General features: G+C 42.1%; 1 protein-coding gene across 1 annotated transcript in view; it reads left to right on the forward strand.

Moving 5' to 3' along the window:
- The window catches only part of LOC115192648 (DNA-directed RNA polymerase, mitochondrial-like), a 42,444-nt gene extending 25,266 nt beyond the window's left edge, over positions 1 to 17,178 (forward strand). Inside the window, exons 14-21 of the mRNA XM_029751402.1 lie at positions 1,217 to 1,303; positions 2,411 to 2,524; positions 4,106 to 4,158; positions 5,705 to 5,803; positions 6,102 to 6,174; positions 8,599 to 8,690; positions 14,120 to 14,193; positions 16,789 to 17,178. Coding sequence (XP_029607262.1) covers positions 1,217 to 1,303; positions 2,411 to 2,524; positions 4,106 to 4,158; positions 5,705 to 5,803; positions 6,102 to 6,174; positions 8,599 to 8,690; positions 14,120 to 14,193; positions 16,789 to 16,838 — 642 coding nt within the window. The 3' untranslated portion in view covers positions 16,839 to 17,178. The remainder of the gene's footprint in view (positions 1 to 1,216; positions 1,304 to 2,410; positions 2,525 to 4,105; positions 4,159 to 5,704; positions 5,804 to 6,101; positions 6,175 to 8,598; positions 8,691 to 14,119; positions 14,194 to 16,788) is intronic.
- Positions 17,179 to 17,599: the final 421 nt, after the last annotated feature.

Raw genomic sequence — 17,599 nt, forward strand, 5'->3', positions numbered from 1 at the left:
ATTACTGTGAAAACCGCCTTATCCCATTGAAATGCAGTTGTTTGGCAGCCATATTGGAAAAAGGCTTCTGTGGGGTTAAAGAGTGAATTCTGTGATATACCTGTATCTACAAATCTTTTTAAAACGCTGTTTATTTTTTTATCTTTATTTAACTAGGCAAGTCAGTTAAGAACAAACTCTTATTTTCAATGACGGCCTAGGAACAGTGGGTTAACTGCCTTGTTTAGGGGTAGAACAACAGATTTTTACCTTGTCAGCTCAGGGATTTGATCTTGCAACCTTTCGGTTACTAGTCCAACGCTCTAACTAGGCTACCTGCCGCCCCAATATGACGTTCATATAGCACTGTAATGTGACGTTCATACTTCTGATATCCATTTAGTTGAGCGCAGCAATATCATCATGAATTTATACCTTTTCTTTTCAGTCGAATTTTATACCAAAATCATTGATACCTATTAAAATTGTGATTATTATAACCTACTGCAACCATGCTCAATAGGCGGACCGCAGGCCAGATCCAGACCCAGAATGGGGTCAATACGATTCGGTCCGGGATTCGACTCCTGGTATCATATGAACACACATGTAAAATTGCAGGCAATATGTAACTTTTTCGGGGACACGACTAGTTCCTAACTGACTTGCCTAGTTAAATAAATAAAATAAATACATTCTCATTGAATGCAAGTCTAAGAAGCGACAGATCTGTTCTATGTGTGCTATTTCTATGCTTCCCATTAAGTTTAATTTGGAGTCTTTTACTTTCAGTTTTGTACACCATCTTCAAACAGCTGAAAATACAATATTTTTGGTGATGGAAAATATATTTCACAGCGGTTTAGATGGTACAATGATTCTCTACACTATACTTGCTTGTTTTGTCACAAACTACATTTAGGCGAACTGTTAGAATTGTAGCAACCAGGAAATGGCGGAGCGGATTTCTGCATAGTTCATCTTTAAAACGGCAAATGTTTTCTCTTTGCCAACAAGAGGGGTGTGAACAGTTCGGGGTTGCGAGGTGGAGGTTTGTTACAATGCAACCCCCCTATTCAAATCAACCCAGGAGTTATTTTCATTTACCTTGTGGAGTTCCTCTGGATTCTGTGCTTGGTCTTTTACTCATTTTGATTATGTGCCTATAAATAAATATACATGTGTTGGATTTGGATATATGTATTGTTCTGCCATTGAGATTGTGTTGTGATTGCAGGAGTACATATGGGACGCCTCTCACTACCTGGTCCAACAGGTGTTCAGCAGTCTGAAGGAGATGTTCACCGGCACCAGGGAGATCCAGGTACCCTGCATGACACACATTACTAATATATCCATTTACCAGCTCCACAGTTGACCCAGCACTTATTATTAACGACTATAGTTTGCTTTACTATTAGCACAGTAGCCGTGCTCGTTCATCATATGCATGGGCCCATGCATTAAAACCATTAGAGAAAGAATGATCAGTGTAGCTTTACGGTGAGGGCACACAGCCCCAGCTCAAATGAAATATTCCCCCTTCATCTTGCTCCGGCTCCCGGTTCGTCTCTAAATTGGTCAGGTCCTGCTGGGTCTACACAGCAGTCTCAAGAAGAGTGCAGCGGTAGCTAGTTGCAGTACATGATCAATCCCTCTCCCCCTCCTCCCTGTACCTGGCTGGGAGTTCCTGGATGAAGGAGGGGGAGAGGAGAGGTAGGATGATTAGGAGGGGAAAGAGGGCCAGAAAGCAGTCTGATTAATGGGCCAGCTTTGGGCCTGCCTGCTAGCTGGGTCGGGTGGCTCAGTTGGTAGAGCATGACACTTGTAATGCCAGGGTTGTGGATTCGATTTCCATGGGGACCAGCATAAAAATGTACGCACTCACTACTTTAAATCTCTCTGGATAAGAGCGTTTGATAAATGATTCAAATGTGAAATGTAACTATTAGTCTCCTACACTAAGGCTGTGGATGAGGACCTCTAGGACCCTAATGCTCTCTCTTGAATGGAAGCCATATATGTCAGACTCAGCAACAGCCAGGCCAGCACTGTTGCTCTGTTATATCTATGCTAGTGTTCTGTTGTCTGCAAGCAACAACGCTCCACCTGTTTCTTTGAAAACTCTCCATTTGTTTGCACGGATAGATATAATCACGGAAGAAACTGCATCTAAGTTTAAACTGATCATACTTTCAAGCTGCTGAGTGAATGTAATGTGTCTATATTCTCACATTTTCCTCAATTTCACAAACATCCTAATTTGAGCACAAATGCACTCACCAGTGAACAGTGAGTGATGGAAGTGAATTGAATCCCCTAGATCTGATGTGTATCTACAGTAGCTGGCAGCAGAGGAGTAGAATGCTGTGACCTGTGAGTGGTATTTCAAGTGTCCTACTTTCACTCAGTAGCTACCTCTCTGTTTCAGGACTGGCTGACGGAGAGCGCCAGGCTCATTGCTAAATCGGGCAACACGGTGGAGTGGGTGACGCCCCTGGGCCTGCCCATCATTCAACCCTACCACCGGACCCGGACGCAGATGGTAAGACTAAATGTCGCTTACTCTAGATGTTGCTTAGTTAGAGCTCAGAGAAGCATGAAGGTAACTCTCCAGTGTTTCCAGATATCTTATGAAATATGACCGAAATGAATGACAATATAAAAAAAGGTATTTAAGTATGTTCTAAAGCAGCTGTTCTGTGTTGGAATGGTGTGGGCGTACTCCAACAACAGCATGGTATGGGCGTATACTGGTCATTAAAAATATTCATGCGAGTAGGCTGCTGATTGGCCAGCTCATCCTCCATGAGGAAATAGTAAGCATTTTTGAAACAGTCTGTTTGAGATACAAGTTTGAGGTGGGGTTTTTGAAGTGTTTTTGTTTTCTCCAATGTATGCTTTGACCATATACGAGTATAGGATGAGTCAACAACATTATTTGGCTATGAGTTAACAGAATATTAACTTTCATTGGACAGTTGAACGTCTTACACCCAAGCAGCGAGCCTTCCTTTTTTGTCCCGCTACACTTGTCCACAGTAAAGTTACCCTGTACCGCTGCGCTGGTATACGAGTGCGTACATGTCAAACGTAATCCTTTTCAAAGGGAAATATGAGAGTATTTATACAATATATGTTCTATAGCTTAATCAATCTGGCTGTGGTAACTATTAATGCCAGTCACATGTCCACTGGAGAGATGAAAATAACAAGCAAACTAAGGTCCCTTTCCCCCCCTAATTGACCCACCTGGCAGACATCTTATTGTTTGGCTATTGGTGTGTCTTGAACTGGTAGAGGGGCCTGAAAGCAGTAACCAATTACAGGGCTCTCTTCACCTCACTTGACCTCTGATGACCTCACTGACAGACAGGGGGAGGAAACCTCTGAAAGCTCCATCTCTCAAATTATCCTCAGCAATTCAGGTCTCTATCAACTATGTCCTGGCCTGTCTCTGTCCCGGCTCAGTGCGCTGCCACCTTGAGCAGGGCTCCTCTACTGCTGTGTGTGTGTGTGTGTGTGTGTGCAGTTGTGTGTGTGTGTGCAGCTGTGTGTGTGTGTGTGCAGTTGTATGTGTGAGTGTGTTTCTGTATAAGCACTTTGTGACATCTGCTGATGTAAAAATAGCTTTAGAAATTGATTTGAAAGTGATGGGCTCCATTTTTCACCTCAGCCTGGTCAAACGCCTCTTCTGTGACGGTGCCTACAGTTGCTAGCGGTGTGTTTCTGCTCTGTCAATAGATGTTGTTGAGATATTGAGCACTAGTTAGAATCACTCCTAGGGGACAAACTCTTTGTTAACATGTCTCAGTAGGCTTGTATTTAGCATGCTAGCTCAAGTCAGGTTTTACCAGTAATGAATGTCCTATTGTCATGTCTGTTACCTCTGAGCACTTGTAGGTCAATCAGAGGCATTCAATAAAAATGTACTCCACATTAATTTGATCTTCCATCAATTTGTTAGAAATAAGGACCGACTTGGGTGGTGGAAGTTTACCCTGTTTGTGGACAGAATGTCTAATCCTACTCCAGTGCCCCCTCCACAATTTCATTGAGTGAAATGACATCAAACCTACCTGACTCACTCATGTCCTCCTCCCTTTTCCCCTCATGTCTGCTGCAGCTGAAGGGTACCATCCAGGACCTAAGTCTCCAGATCACCCATGACTCTAAACAGTAAGTTCTTCTCCATCCCACTGTTTTACACCAGCTGCCTTATCTGCTTGGTCTGTTTCACAAGCGTTCCCGGAAATCTCGCAATGTTGCACCTCTGGGTTTAGAAACTCTGTGGCATATGCTCCCTCATCGTCTCTGTGAGTGAATGTCTGGGCTCTACAGTGCGACCATTTTACTCATGTGCCTAAAAATATATGTGTGCGAACTGAAAAAGTAGCGTGAGCACATGTGCGAGTTGTGATACAGCATATAGCAAAAAAACATCCTGCCGTAGTTTGAAAATAGCTATTTCTGCTGTTTTGTTTTATAGCTGGTAGCTAATCACACAAAAAATCACAAATAAGAATTATTTCTATGCCAAGAACTACGTAGAGTCCCATATATCCCACCTCGCACAGCAACAGTGCCTGGGTCACTGAGTGAAACACTGAAAGATACATTTTTAGAAGCACACAGGAATAGAAGTAGATATAATTTACACTAAAGTGTGAATTTATCCTTGTGTTTCTTGGCTATTTACATAATTCGTTCAATGTTAGTTTGAGCTAGCTCAACTGCTACAAACAAAGATGGACCTCTCAGACAGACATGCGAATCTCATGTTACCAAGGTAAAGGTCCGCCCCTTAAAGTGGGAGATGAACATTTGTCTCACCCAGGTGACTCAAATGTACTTTCGTGGTGCTCCTAAATGTGGTCCTTGTTAAAAATGTCAGTGTAGAGCCTTGAATTTGCACATCCCATGTCATGTAGCCTAAGCGTTAACGATGAGTCAAAATCCACTTAGCCTTATTATTTTTTTCTGGTATATTCATTGATTTTCTTTCGCATTTCATATAGCAGCTCCCTTTCGAGCGTTAACCTGTTTAATAGTTTTATTCATATCGGCCACAGAAAGCGAGATCACACAGTGATCCGGAGCAACAGGGGCTTTCATGCAAGACTCAGTGTTATTTTCTTCGACACGAGTAGAAAAGTCATTTAGCTCGTTTGGGAGTTCTGCGTCACTGCATTTCACGGCTGGGTTTCCCTTTGTAATCCGTTATCGTCTGCAAGTGTCGGAGCCGGTGTAATAGGATTCCAGCTCGTCGGAGGTTGTAGCGGGCTTTCTTGTATACGTCCGTGTCCCATTCCTTGTAAGCGACCTGTGACTGATGTGGTAAACTCCTCATTGGACATTTACATTTCTCCAAACTTTCAGTTGGAAGACAGTAGCCAAAACAGCTGCAAAGACGGCAATATGTTTTCCTTTCTCGCCAACACCCAATTAGCTGTGGGCTTACACAGGACATCTAAAGGAAGTGGAAGTATAGAGTGCAGTTGTGTTGGCGAGCTGCCTTTTATCAGTTGAACATCTGTTTTTTTTCTTTGTTATTAATTCATACTGACCTACCTGTGCACTGATCCGTGGACTAAGACACTGGCTTTTCAGGTGCTTGTGTGTCATCAGGGACTTAATTGTGTGTGGGTACACGAGAGAGACACACTGTATGTGTGTGACTGTACGCTTTCTCTGTGAACAACTGTTCTTTGTTTTCTGTCCACAGGAAGCCAGACACAGTGAAACAGAAGAATGCCTTCCCTCCTAACTTCATCCACTCTCTGGACTCCACACACATGATGCTGACTGCTCTCTACTGCTACAGGTACACTAAGTACTGACCTCTCACCTCTGACCCCCACCACACAGGATGGACCTCTGATCACATTCCCTACCACACTCTATCACCATTCAGCTGATGCACTGTCTGCTCTCAAGACCCATCTGAATAACAATTTCTGTTTGATCCCATAAACTATTGTCATAGTATGTTACGTTGATTCAAATCTCAGTATGTCTCACAGGCTGTTTAAACTCATATTACGGTGTCCAGTTTCCACCACGATTTCCTTCCACGACGTCTAGCCATATGTCTCATGTTTCTACTCTGTGTGCTCCTCTAGCGCCGGCCTTACGTTCGTCTCCGTCCACGACTGCTTCTGGACCCACGCCCTTACAGTCGACACGATGAACAAGGTACTTTAGTACAGTACAATCCTCACCTTCATTACTGTAACTTTTACGGTCTTAGCACACAGCTCCCCTGTATCCTACCTTTTTATAGGCCTTCCCTGATGTCAATTACTTTACACCACTGTCTGCCTGGCCCTTAATACATGCCGTTACAGCTGCTGGCAGGCAGCGCCATATGTCCCGGTGTTGCGTCCTGTCACAGAGGGCCCTTACAAAGTGTATATATGACTGTTTCCCTGCCCCTCAGGACTTCGAGGTGTCAACAATACTAAATGGTTTCCACTAGATACAGTGAGGGGGAAAAAGTATTTGATCCCCTGCTGATTTTGTACATTTGCCCACTGACAAAGAAATGATCAGTCTCTATAATTTTAATGGTAGGTTTATTTGAACAGTGAGAGACAGAATAACAACAACAAAAAATCCAGAAAAACGCATGTCAAAAATGTTTACCCTCATTTTAATGAGGGAAATAAGTATTTATTGCAATGATCATGAGAACGGTGAGGAATCAGCCCAGAACTACACGGGAGGATCTTGTCAATGATCTCAAGGCAGCTGGGACCATAGTCACCAAGAAAACAATTGGTAACACACTACGCCGTGAAGGACTGAAATCCTGCAGCGCCGGCAAGGTCCCCCTGCTCAAGAAGCACATATTCATGCCCGTCTGAAGTTTGCCAATGAACATCTGAATGATTCAGAGGACAACTGGGTGAAAGTGTTGTGGTCAGATGAGACCAAAATGGAACTCTTTGGCATCAACTCAACTCGCCGTGTTTTGGGGGAGGAGGAATGCCTCTTATGACCCCAAGAACACCATCCCCACCGTCAAACATGGGGGTGTTTTTCTGCTAAAGGGACAGGACAACTTCACCGCATCAAAGGGACGATGGACGAGGCCATGTACCGTCAAATCTTGGGTGAGAACCTCCTTCCCTCAGCCCGGGCATTGAAAATGGGTCGTGGATGGGTATTCCAGCATGACAATGACCCAAAACACACGGCCAAGGCAACAAAGGAGTGGCTCAAGAAGAAGCACATTAAGGTCCTGGAGTGGCCTAGCCAATCTCCAGACCTTAATCCCATAAATCTGTGGAGGGAGCTGAAAGTTCGAGTTGCCAAACGTCAGCCTCGAAACCTTAATGACTTGGAGAAGATCTGCTAAGAGAAGTGGGACAAAATCCCTCCTGAGATGTGTGCAAACCTGGTGGCCAGCTACAAGAAACGTCTGACCTCTGTGATTGCCAACAAGGGTTTTGCCACCAAGTACTAAGTCATGTTTTGCAGAGGGGTCAAATATTTATTTCCCTCATTAAAATGCAAATCAATTTATAACATTTTTGACATGTGTTTTTCAGGATTTTTTTGTTGTTATTCTGTCTCTCACTGTTCAAATAAACCTACCATTAAAATTATACACTGATCATTTCTTTGTCAGTGGGCAAACGTACAAAATCAGCAGGGGATCAAATACTTTTTTCCCTCACTGTAACACAGCCACAAAGTCTAAATTTACTATATCGTCAAAACATTCTGAAAACAAAGAGTTTATTTAAGCTTAGAGTTAGGCATAAGGTTAGCAATGTGGTTAAGGTTAGGTCTAAAATCAGATTTTAAGAAGGAAAAATTGTACGAATAGGCAGGGTTTATGACTTTGTGGCTGTGTTAACGAGTGATGACCAGACTATATTGAGATGCTCCGGTTCTATAAAGATCCAGACTATCCGAATTACCATAATGGCATTTCTGTATGAATTATGTGAAGAAAAGAGCTTCCAACTGTTATTTCTTCATCCAATCTCCAGTGATTCGTAATGAAGAGGTTATTTCACAGTATTGTTATTTCTTGTCATGTTTAAATCTCAGTGCTCTTCCCTAATTTCATAGCCAATTGAACAAAAAGCAAGGGGAAACGCTCAAAATAACTAGGTCAGCACCTCAATATATGACATGGGATTTTATTAAAGATGCACTCCAGAATCTGAAACACAACAATTGGATTCGTAACATATCATATGAATTGAAGACAACAACAACAACAACAACAACAACAACAAAAATAAGAAATTCAGGACGTAACATATCACGCTAAATGGATGACGTACTGTAGTACACAATTTGATAACGTAGTACATACAAAACAGGGCCCACTTTTGGCTCGTGACCACCACCTTCGCAACTACTGGCTGAAATATTACAAAAGTTTGAGTGCATCTTTAGGTCATTCTTCAGGAATGCATTAAATTGGTCCTGACCCGACAGCAGTAATGATTGGCACCAATCACTCTATCTAGTCTTCTATCCCCTCCCGCCTCCTTTTCCACCTCTGCTTCTCTCCCCCTGTCAGTGTTGAATAGAGCGGTTGGTTGGGTGTTGGCAGTATAGTAGAGTGGCTGAGCATGTTGTGCTCTCTTGGGTTGCCAGGTTTGCCGGGAGCAGTTTGTGGCACTACACAGCCAGCCCATCCTTCAAGAGCTGTCCAACTTCCTACTGCAGAAATACTGCTCTGGGCTATCGTAAGTTTCTACAACACACACTTACACACAAACTGGACCACTGGCCCACCTCACTGGCAGAGCAGTTTGGTTTAATTTGCACACCATTATTATGAAGATAAGAACAAGACAGGAAAAAGTTAAAACCCCCCACACTTTTATATAAATAAACATCACACTATTTTATCTCAGAATGTATGTCACTGTGCATATTTACTGAATACGTTGCTCAACAAAAAGTACATACAATGGCACCGCCAATCCCACTGCCTCTCAGCCATGTATGCATAAAACAGCTTTCCCAAACTAAGGAGTCACGTCGCCTGATTTTAAAATAGTGTTGTGAGAGAAACGTATATTTTAAATCAAGCTTGGTTCTTAGAACCGGGGCTACGTTAGGAAACCTATGGTAGCAGTTAAATCTGTTTGTAATGAACATAGAGGGTTCAGTTTTCTTCCTTCAAATGTGCCCACATAATAAAAATACTCTAGAGCAGCCTTTCTTAAAGTGTGTGTCGCGACGTGTCGGAGTACATTTTATAATTATTTCGTTAATTACTGGAATTGATTTGGCCAAGTGCATCTGTGCTCTCTGCTTAGCAGTGGTCTCTGTTCAGTTTGGCAGCTGCGGGAGAGGGAGATGCCCGTGTGCTTCGCGGTTCACCGGATCGTTTTTCTACAGTTTTCTTGAAGATCACTCTGCGACACACGATACAGCGCTGTCGTTCAGCAGCAGATGATGTCCTGTCAGCCACTGACTTGTCATTCCCACTCGCCATCACTCACCGCTATCATCAAATGGACTCATGCTAGCCACAAGTTCTGACTGAGCTCAATTGTCATGAAACGCAAATACAGGGATGAGTTTCTCTCTCTTTCATACAAAAGTTGCGAAATAACGAGGAGCGCCCACAATGTGTTTTGTGTGGGGAAGTGCTTAACGTTAGTAATGAGTCTCAAAACGAACAAATGAATACAACGACACGCCCTGGCCAAGCATACAGCATGATGGTAAACCCAGGGAGGTCTTTCAGAACAGGGCAGAATGCTTCAGGAAACAGTGCTTCCACAGTGGACAAGTAAGTCAACTAGCAAGGCATTGTTGTAATTTTATAACAGGCGATGATAAGCAGAAATAAGGGAGTACGAACTCTCGTAGTTGATGTGAGTTTCGCTTTCAAACAATCCCGTGGCCTTATAAGTTACACAGCTAATAGCTAACATTAGCCAAAGCAAGCTAGCTAGTTACTGATGGTGCAACCCTTAGTAACAGTACAGATAAAGATGAAAAAAGATCAGGCCTACTGTACATATTACTGTAGAAATTATTGTTGAAAACTAGTCTAGAATAGAACTGTTGCTGTTAAAATACAAATAATAATTAATATTCTGAACTGGAATAAACTGATTGACAAAAGATGCTTTTTAAGGCAAATAATCACACAGTTCTGGGTTGCTCATCTACAGTAGGAAGCGGTCTCCTGCCTGACTGAGAAAGCAGTAGATGTTCTGATCCAGTTTGGCACCACATGAGTCAGGGTACTCAACTCTGACCTACTTAAAAAAAAAAACAAGTAGAGAAACGGTCTCATAGCTGAGTATGACCTCTGAGTTGCACTGTTAAAAACTGAGTCCAGAATAGACCTGCTTGTTGAAAACTTCAACCAGCCACACACCTCTCATTAGGACTGTGTGTTTTCTGGTCTACATCTGTGTGATGTGATCAATTAGTTTATTCAGAATAAAAAAAAGATTTATTGTATTTTAAACAACAACAGTTCCAACCTAGATTTTTTTTAACAATAATTTCTACAGTAAGATGTACACTGAATTTTTCTTCTGTTCTGTTACTTAGCGTTGCACTTTCAAAAAGCCTGTGTGTGCTCTGTTACTCATCTGTGTGATGTGATCAATCCGTTTATTCCAGTTCAGAATGAAATGATTTATTGTATTTTAACAGCAACTGTTCCAACCTAGACAGATATATAAGTTTTTTTTAATGGGGGAAAATAAACATTAATATATATTTATGAATTTTTAATTTCATTGTTATTTGTTGTTGTCTATATTGCGTTTGTTTTATGCATAAGGGCAATGAAATGTACCGATATTTACATATAGTTGCATTTTTTCCTAAGCTTGGGTTCCAGGAAAATGCCACATTTGTAATTTGGGTCCCAGGCTGAAAAAGTTTAAGAACCCCTGCTATAGAGTATTCACTGTAGTGTTTTTGCAGACTTTACTGTAGTATTCACTGTAGTGTATATTGTAGTATTTACAGTTAACTAGAGTATAAATACTGTAGTAAAATAAGTATTATATACTAGCGATGCACCGATATTACATTTTTGGTCGATAAGGATATCTGATATTTTCCTTGCCCCCCCAAAAAAACGATACCGATAACCAATTATTTTTATATAATTTTTTTTGTGATCTTTTAAGCATTCTAGTACAGTTAAATAGTTGAAACACACACACACGCTGACCAAATTAGTTTATTGGCATTTACGTATGTCCCCATTACCAGTAAAACATCATTAAAACCCATTTCTTTCACTTACCTACTGTGCTGTTTCCTTGTTCATTTGTTCAGTCTCAACCAGGATTTCATCATACATGTCATTCAGTGAAGTTTTAGCTCTGTCCGTGGCCTCTTTTCCTCGGTGCGCACTGTCAGTGTGTCCGTTTCCATCTTGTCCAGCTGTCTAGCATGTCACGTAAACCCTGTTTCTTGTCTGCATCGAAGTGTCGGGCCTTGTACATAGCATCGAGCAAGGTGGCGACACTATAAAGCGGCTCAGAGAGAATGCCACCGAATCGCATGTTCACAGCCTCTACTAGAGTACTTTTGCAAGTTTTAACCCCACGGTCTGTCAGCAGTTTTGTTGAGCAGGCGTTTCAATGCCATGACCGAGGGTATCACGTCTGCTGCAGTCGCAGTTGATGAGCTTATTTCTTGAGTTAGTTGTTCGAATGGAGCTCGGAGTGTGTTCATGTTTCAAACATGTTCTCAAATGCCATTGAAATGGCAGCAGCGGTATGAGAACCAGCACATTCTTGAGCATGCAATACGGCTTTCCTCAGTACCAAATCTTTATCGACCCACTGTGCTGTCAGACCCGGCATACTCATGGGGATGACATTGCTGGTCCAAATGTCAGTCATGAGCTAATAGCAGTGACGCCTGTAGCAAGTAGCTCAGGGATGTGCATTTCAACAATACTGTGTAACTCCGGTAGGGAAACATCTGAAAAATAGCGCGTACTTGGTAGTGTGTACCGGGGCTCGAGGTGCTCATCCAGTCGGCGAAAGCCAACATCATCCATGACAGAAAACGGTTGATTGTCAATGGCCATGAATTCCATTATCTTGCCGTTAATGGATTTCACCTTTTGAGCTGTCTCGCTAAAGTTTTCTTACTCTTTCAAATGATCGCTCAACTTGAACTTGTTTAGTTGTTGGAAGTGTGCCCTTAGTATTTATCTTCTTTTGTTCTGTGTAGCGCTGTATTTTTCGTGGCGTCATTACGTCATCTACCTACGTTATATAGGTATGCAGGTCAGCTTTGACATCGGTTTTGCACATTAGCGTTAAACTAGACATCGGGCTGTTGGCATTTTTAGCTAATATCGTCTGATTCCAATTTTTCTCGTGCATCGCTATTATAAACTATAGTAATGAATGTAGTGGTGTTGCTGATTGTAGTATACTATAGTGTTTAGTGTAATGTTTTTGCGGACATTACTGTAGTATTTACTATAGTGTTTTTGTTTTATTATCTTTGACATAGAAATGGAGGCTTTGTCCTTGAGGAAACCTACTGGAGAAATACTAAAAGAGCACATTTTCCATAACCTGTAGGTAGGTAGGACTGGGGTCTAAACAGAGTTTTCTATAACCTGTAGGGAACACTTTACATGTACAGTATATGTCTATACTTGACATGTAGGTTTTGACTTATGGGTGGCAAAAATTGGAATATGGGGAGGGGAATGGGCAGGGTATATGCAAATTAAACACTGTAGTATTTACTATAAAAAAAAAACAAGTGTGTTTTTACGGACATTACTGTAGTATTTACTACATTTGTTTTTTCTGGTACTATTGTAGTATTTACTATAGTATTCTACTACAAAATTCTATAGTAAGTGCTACACATGCTCAAGGGATTTTACAGTGCTTAGTATTTTATAATATACTACAAAATTCTATAGTAAGCACTTAACAATCGAGGGATACTACAGTGTATAGTATTGGACCGTATACTTCAGTTTACTACAAAATTGTATACTAAGTACTGCAGTATTCTATAGTAAACTATAGTGGGTTTTTTTCATGTGGCTGGCACTATCCTTTGAACACTTTAAGCTACAGAATATCATGACCCCATAATAAGACTCTCAAGTACTTACGTGTTTTCTGTTTCCCTCTACAATGCCCACAAGCCAGAGTGGACAAGACCAGGCACTAAATCCGACTGGGGGGGAAATAACAATCAGTGTGATGTCCTTTTCTACACAGAAGACCATACAAAATGATTAACCTCCCAATTCCTTTCTGTTGCATTTGTCACTTCAAACCATACTTCCTTCAGATTGAAATGCTGTTAGAAGTACAGTCATACTGATTTGTAATAGATTGTAATAACCCCAATTTAAAAAGCAAACATTGGCCGTTGATTTACTTTTATTTACTTTGATCACTTTTTTTACATGGTGGGGTCGCAAAAATGTTTTTGTCAAAATGGGTTCGCTGGCCAAACGAGTGTGGTAACCCCTGGCATAAACTGTAAAAACAGACATGTACAGTAACTATGGTAGAGAAATGGTTCTAAAACATGTGGAGTTTCCTGCTGCAATCAGTCTCTCTCTCTCTTTCTCTCTCTGCTTGTACTTTTTAAGCCTGGAGTCGCCATAGCTGGACTTTACCATTAAAGCATACACACACATTAAAGTAGTAGTTTGAGCACTGTAGAAACTAAACATACTAAACATTAGATGGGTTTTTAACTATGCCATCAAATACAGAAATGGCTTTAAAAGTGCACAGATTCCCAGACTATACCTTTAAAAGTGACTGTTTAGAAGCTTGACAGACCACTGGTGTTTACAGTAAAAATAAAAATTTTACGGTTAGTCAGGTTGCTTGTAAAAAGTTAGGTTTTTACAGTAATCACTTGGTGTTGGGTTAAGTGTACATAGTATCCACACTGTTCCTTCAGTGGGGTAATTGGGCATCCAGGCCAGCCCCTCATCTCCTGTGCCAAGGCCCCGTGAGGTCATGGCCCCTAGGAGGAGAGGCGAGATGAGGAAGGCAGGAGCTTAAAGAGATGAGCCTGAGGAGACTGCACCACTGCCCTGCTCTCTTCAATAACAGGGACTACTGATCAACCTCTCACCACAACAACAACTTAATAAGCACTTAATCTGTCATCCTTTCTCCTCCAGGAGCGAGGTCAAAAAGAGTACGTTTTTGGAGTACCGGAGGATGCTGCTGCTACTGGGCAAAGTGCCCCAAACAGGTCAGTGTTTCTCTCTCTGCATCATGCTCTCTCTATCTCTTTCTCTGCCCCCTACCTGTGGCTCAGTTGGTAGAGCATGGTGTTTGCAACGCCAGCATGGTGTGTGCAACGCCAGGGTTGTGGGTTCGATTCCCACGGGGGGCCAGTACAAAAAATAAAAAATAAATAACATTTTAAAAAATGCATGAAATGAAATGTATGCGTTCACTACTGTAAGTCGCTCCGGATAAGAGCGTCTGCTAAATGACTCAAATGTAAATGTACAGGACCTGTGTATTCTGTTCATCAGATCCATGGGATAATCCCCACAGCGCAGGGGTTGATTGATTAAAATGTCCGTTCTGTCAGCACCACACCCGTCTGCCCATCATTCCTGAAGAAGGCTTTTGTGGTTGTTTAACCTCTGTCCACCTGAGGCTGGTTGGTACCAGCAGCTCCACCCGCCATGTAAAATCTCCTTATATGACTCAGGCAGGTGTAGTGGTGTCTGAACCACACAGAGGCCATCACTACGGTAACCCCTGGCTGTTTCCTCTAACAGAATACAGTGGAGTACTAGCTGAATACTAGCTAGACATTGTTATACAACAGGGGTACTCATGTACTATTTGAGAAGGTCCCGTCATGCAAAGGTCTGGATGGATATAGTCACTTATCGGCGTAGTAACAAAGCCCCACCTCACAACCCATGCGACCTCAAACTGTTCACACTCCTCTTGTTGGCGGAGAGTACATTTTTTGTAAATATACATACTCGTCAAAAGTTTGGACACATCTACTCATTCAAGTGTTTTTCTTTATTTTTACTATTTTCTACGTTGTAGAATAATATTGAAGACATCAAAACTATGAAATAACACATATGGAATCATGAAGTAACCAAAAAAGTGTTAAACAAATCCAAATATATTTGAGATTCTTCAAAGTTGCCACCCTTTGCCTTGATGACAGCTTTGTACACTCTTGGCATTCTCTCAACCAGCTAAACCTGGAATGTTTTGACCAACAGTTTTGGAGTTCCCACATGCTGAGCACTTGTTGGCTGCTTTTCCTTCACTCTGCGGTCCAACTCATCCCAAACCATCTCAATTGGGTTGAGGTAGGTTGATTATGGAGGCCAGGTCATCTGATGCAGCAATCCATCACTCCCTTTGGTCAAATAGCCCTTACACAGCCTGGAGGTGTGTTGTGTCATTGTCCTATTACAAAACAAATGATAGTCTAAGCAAACTAGATGGGATGCCATATCGCTGCAGAACGCTGTTGTAGCCATACTGCTTAAGTGTGCCTTGAATTCTTAATAAATCACAGACAGTGTCACCAGCAAAGCACCCCCACACTATCATATCTCCTCCTCCATTCTTCACGGTGAGAACCACACATGTGGAGATCATCCGCTCTCCTATTTTGCGTCTCACAAAGACACGGTCATTGGAACCAAAATCTCAAATTTGGACTCATCAGACCAAAGGAAAGATTTCCACCGGTCTAATGTCCATTGCTCGTGTTTCTTGGCCCAAGCAGGTCTTCTTCTTACTAGTGGTTTCTTTCTCAGCAATTAGACCATGAAGGCCTGATTCATGCAGTCTCCTCTGAACAGTTGATGCTGAGATGTCTGCTACTTGAACTCTGAAGCTTTTATTTGGCCTGCATTTTCTGAGGCTGGTAACTCGAATGAACTTATCCTTTGAAGCAGAGGTAACTCTGGTTCTTCCTTTCCTGTGGCGGTCCTCAAGAGACAGTTTCATCATAGCGCTTGATGGTTTTTGTGACAGCACTTAAAGAAACTTTAAGTTATTTGAAATTTTCCGCATTGACTGACCTTCATGTCTTAAAGTAATGATCGACTGCCGTTTCTCTTTGCTTATTTGAGCTGTTCTTGCCATAATATGAAATAGGGCTATCTTCTGTACACCACCCCTACCTTGTCACAACACAATTGATTGGCTCAAACACGTTAAGAAGGAAAGAAATTCTACAAAATGAACTTTTTAAGAAGGCACACCTGTTAATTGAAATGCATTCCAGGTGACTACCTCATGAAGCTGGTTGAGAGAATGCCAAGAGTGTGCAAAGCTGTCATCAAGGCAAAGGGTGGCTACTTTGAAGAATCTCAAATATAAAATATATTTTTTGCTTACTACATGATTCCATATGTGTTATTTCATAATTTTGAGGTCTTCACTATTATTCTACAATGTGAAAATAAAGAAAAACCCTGGAATGAGCAGATGTCCAAACTTTTGACTGGTACTGTATGTAAATAAGGTATTTCTGGGGGTTTTTATACCTTTTTTTTGCTTTGTCAATTTGGGGTATTGTGTGTAGACTGGTGAGGGGTCTGAATACTTTTCGAATTCACTGTATATAATGGTAGGGAGAACATTGACTCCTCCTATATAGTGTCCTATAGAAGTCAACAGCGTTGCGTTCACTGCGGCTCCAAAGGTAGATGGATATTAGACTTGATCAATCACTCAGAATTGGACCACAATATTTGACCGATCAAAACGTAGACAATCATCACCCATTAATGTATCCTCCACTACGTCCCACCCCTTTTCCCTGACGTGAGGTTGTGTTCTTTTCTCCCAGGCGACTTTGATCTCCAGCAGGTGAAGGAATCCACTTACTTCTTCAGCTAAGAGGAACAGACTGAAAATCAGACCAACAGGATTCAAAAGCCAATGGATGAGATGAGTGGGATTGACAGACAGTGAGGCTGAACACTGAGAGGGCTGTGTGGGGACTGGGAGGGCTTGTCTCCCTCAGCCGTCAGATGATTGATCCACTGCCCGCTGGGTGAAGCCAAGGCTTTCTGCAACAGCTCCATCACACATAATGACCCACCCAGACAGACAGCCACAGACCAGTGTGGGAGGAGAGGCCTCCTCTGCAGAGGAGACAAGGAAATGAGAGCAGCTTCCCTACTCTGGACTGGAGAGGATCTCAACAGTGCTCATTTAGGCTTTGACATTTCCCCTTTTACTGTTGTGTGTGTGTGTGTGTGTGTGTGTGTGTGTGTGTGTGTATGAGAATGAATGATATCCCTTGTCAGAAAATGTGAGCGTTGTTATACGTGTGTGTTCCCCACACCTCTGTGTCCTCCCATAATGAACACCTTCACTATAAAGAGACTTCTAAGAGTGTGAGTGATCAGTGTGTTCCCTCCCTATCTCTGTCCAGTGTTCTGATCTGCCCGTTCCCTCCCTCCCTCTAACACCTGGCTGATTAAGCACATGATAGTGCCTCTCATTGATTGAGGCACCCAGGAAGAGATGCCCACTCTGACATTTAGAGCCACACCTCATTTACCTCGCAGGTTTCCACTGGAGACAGTTACTCTCACTCACAGAGAGAGGGAAGAAAAATAGTAATGATGGATGGATGGATGGATGGATGGATG

This window comes from Salmo trutta, chromosome 4, assembly GCF_901001165.1.
Source record: "Salmo trutta chromosome 4, fSalTru1.1, whole genome shotgun sequence".
Classification (NCBI taxonomy): domain Eukaryota; kingdom Metazoa; phylum Chordata; class Actinopteri; order Salmoniformes; family Salmonidae; genus Salmo; species Salmo trutta.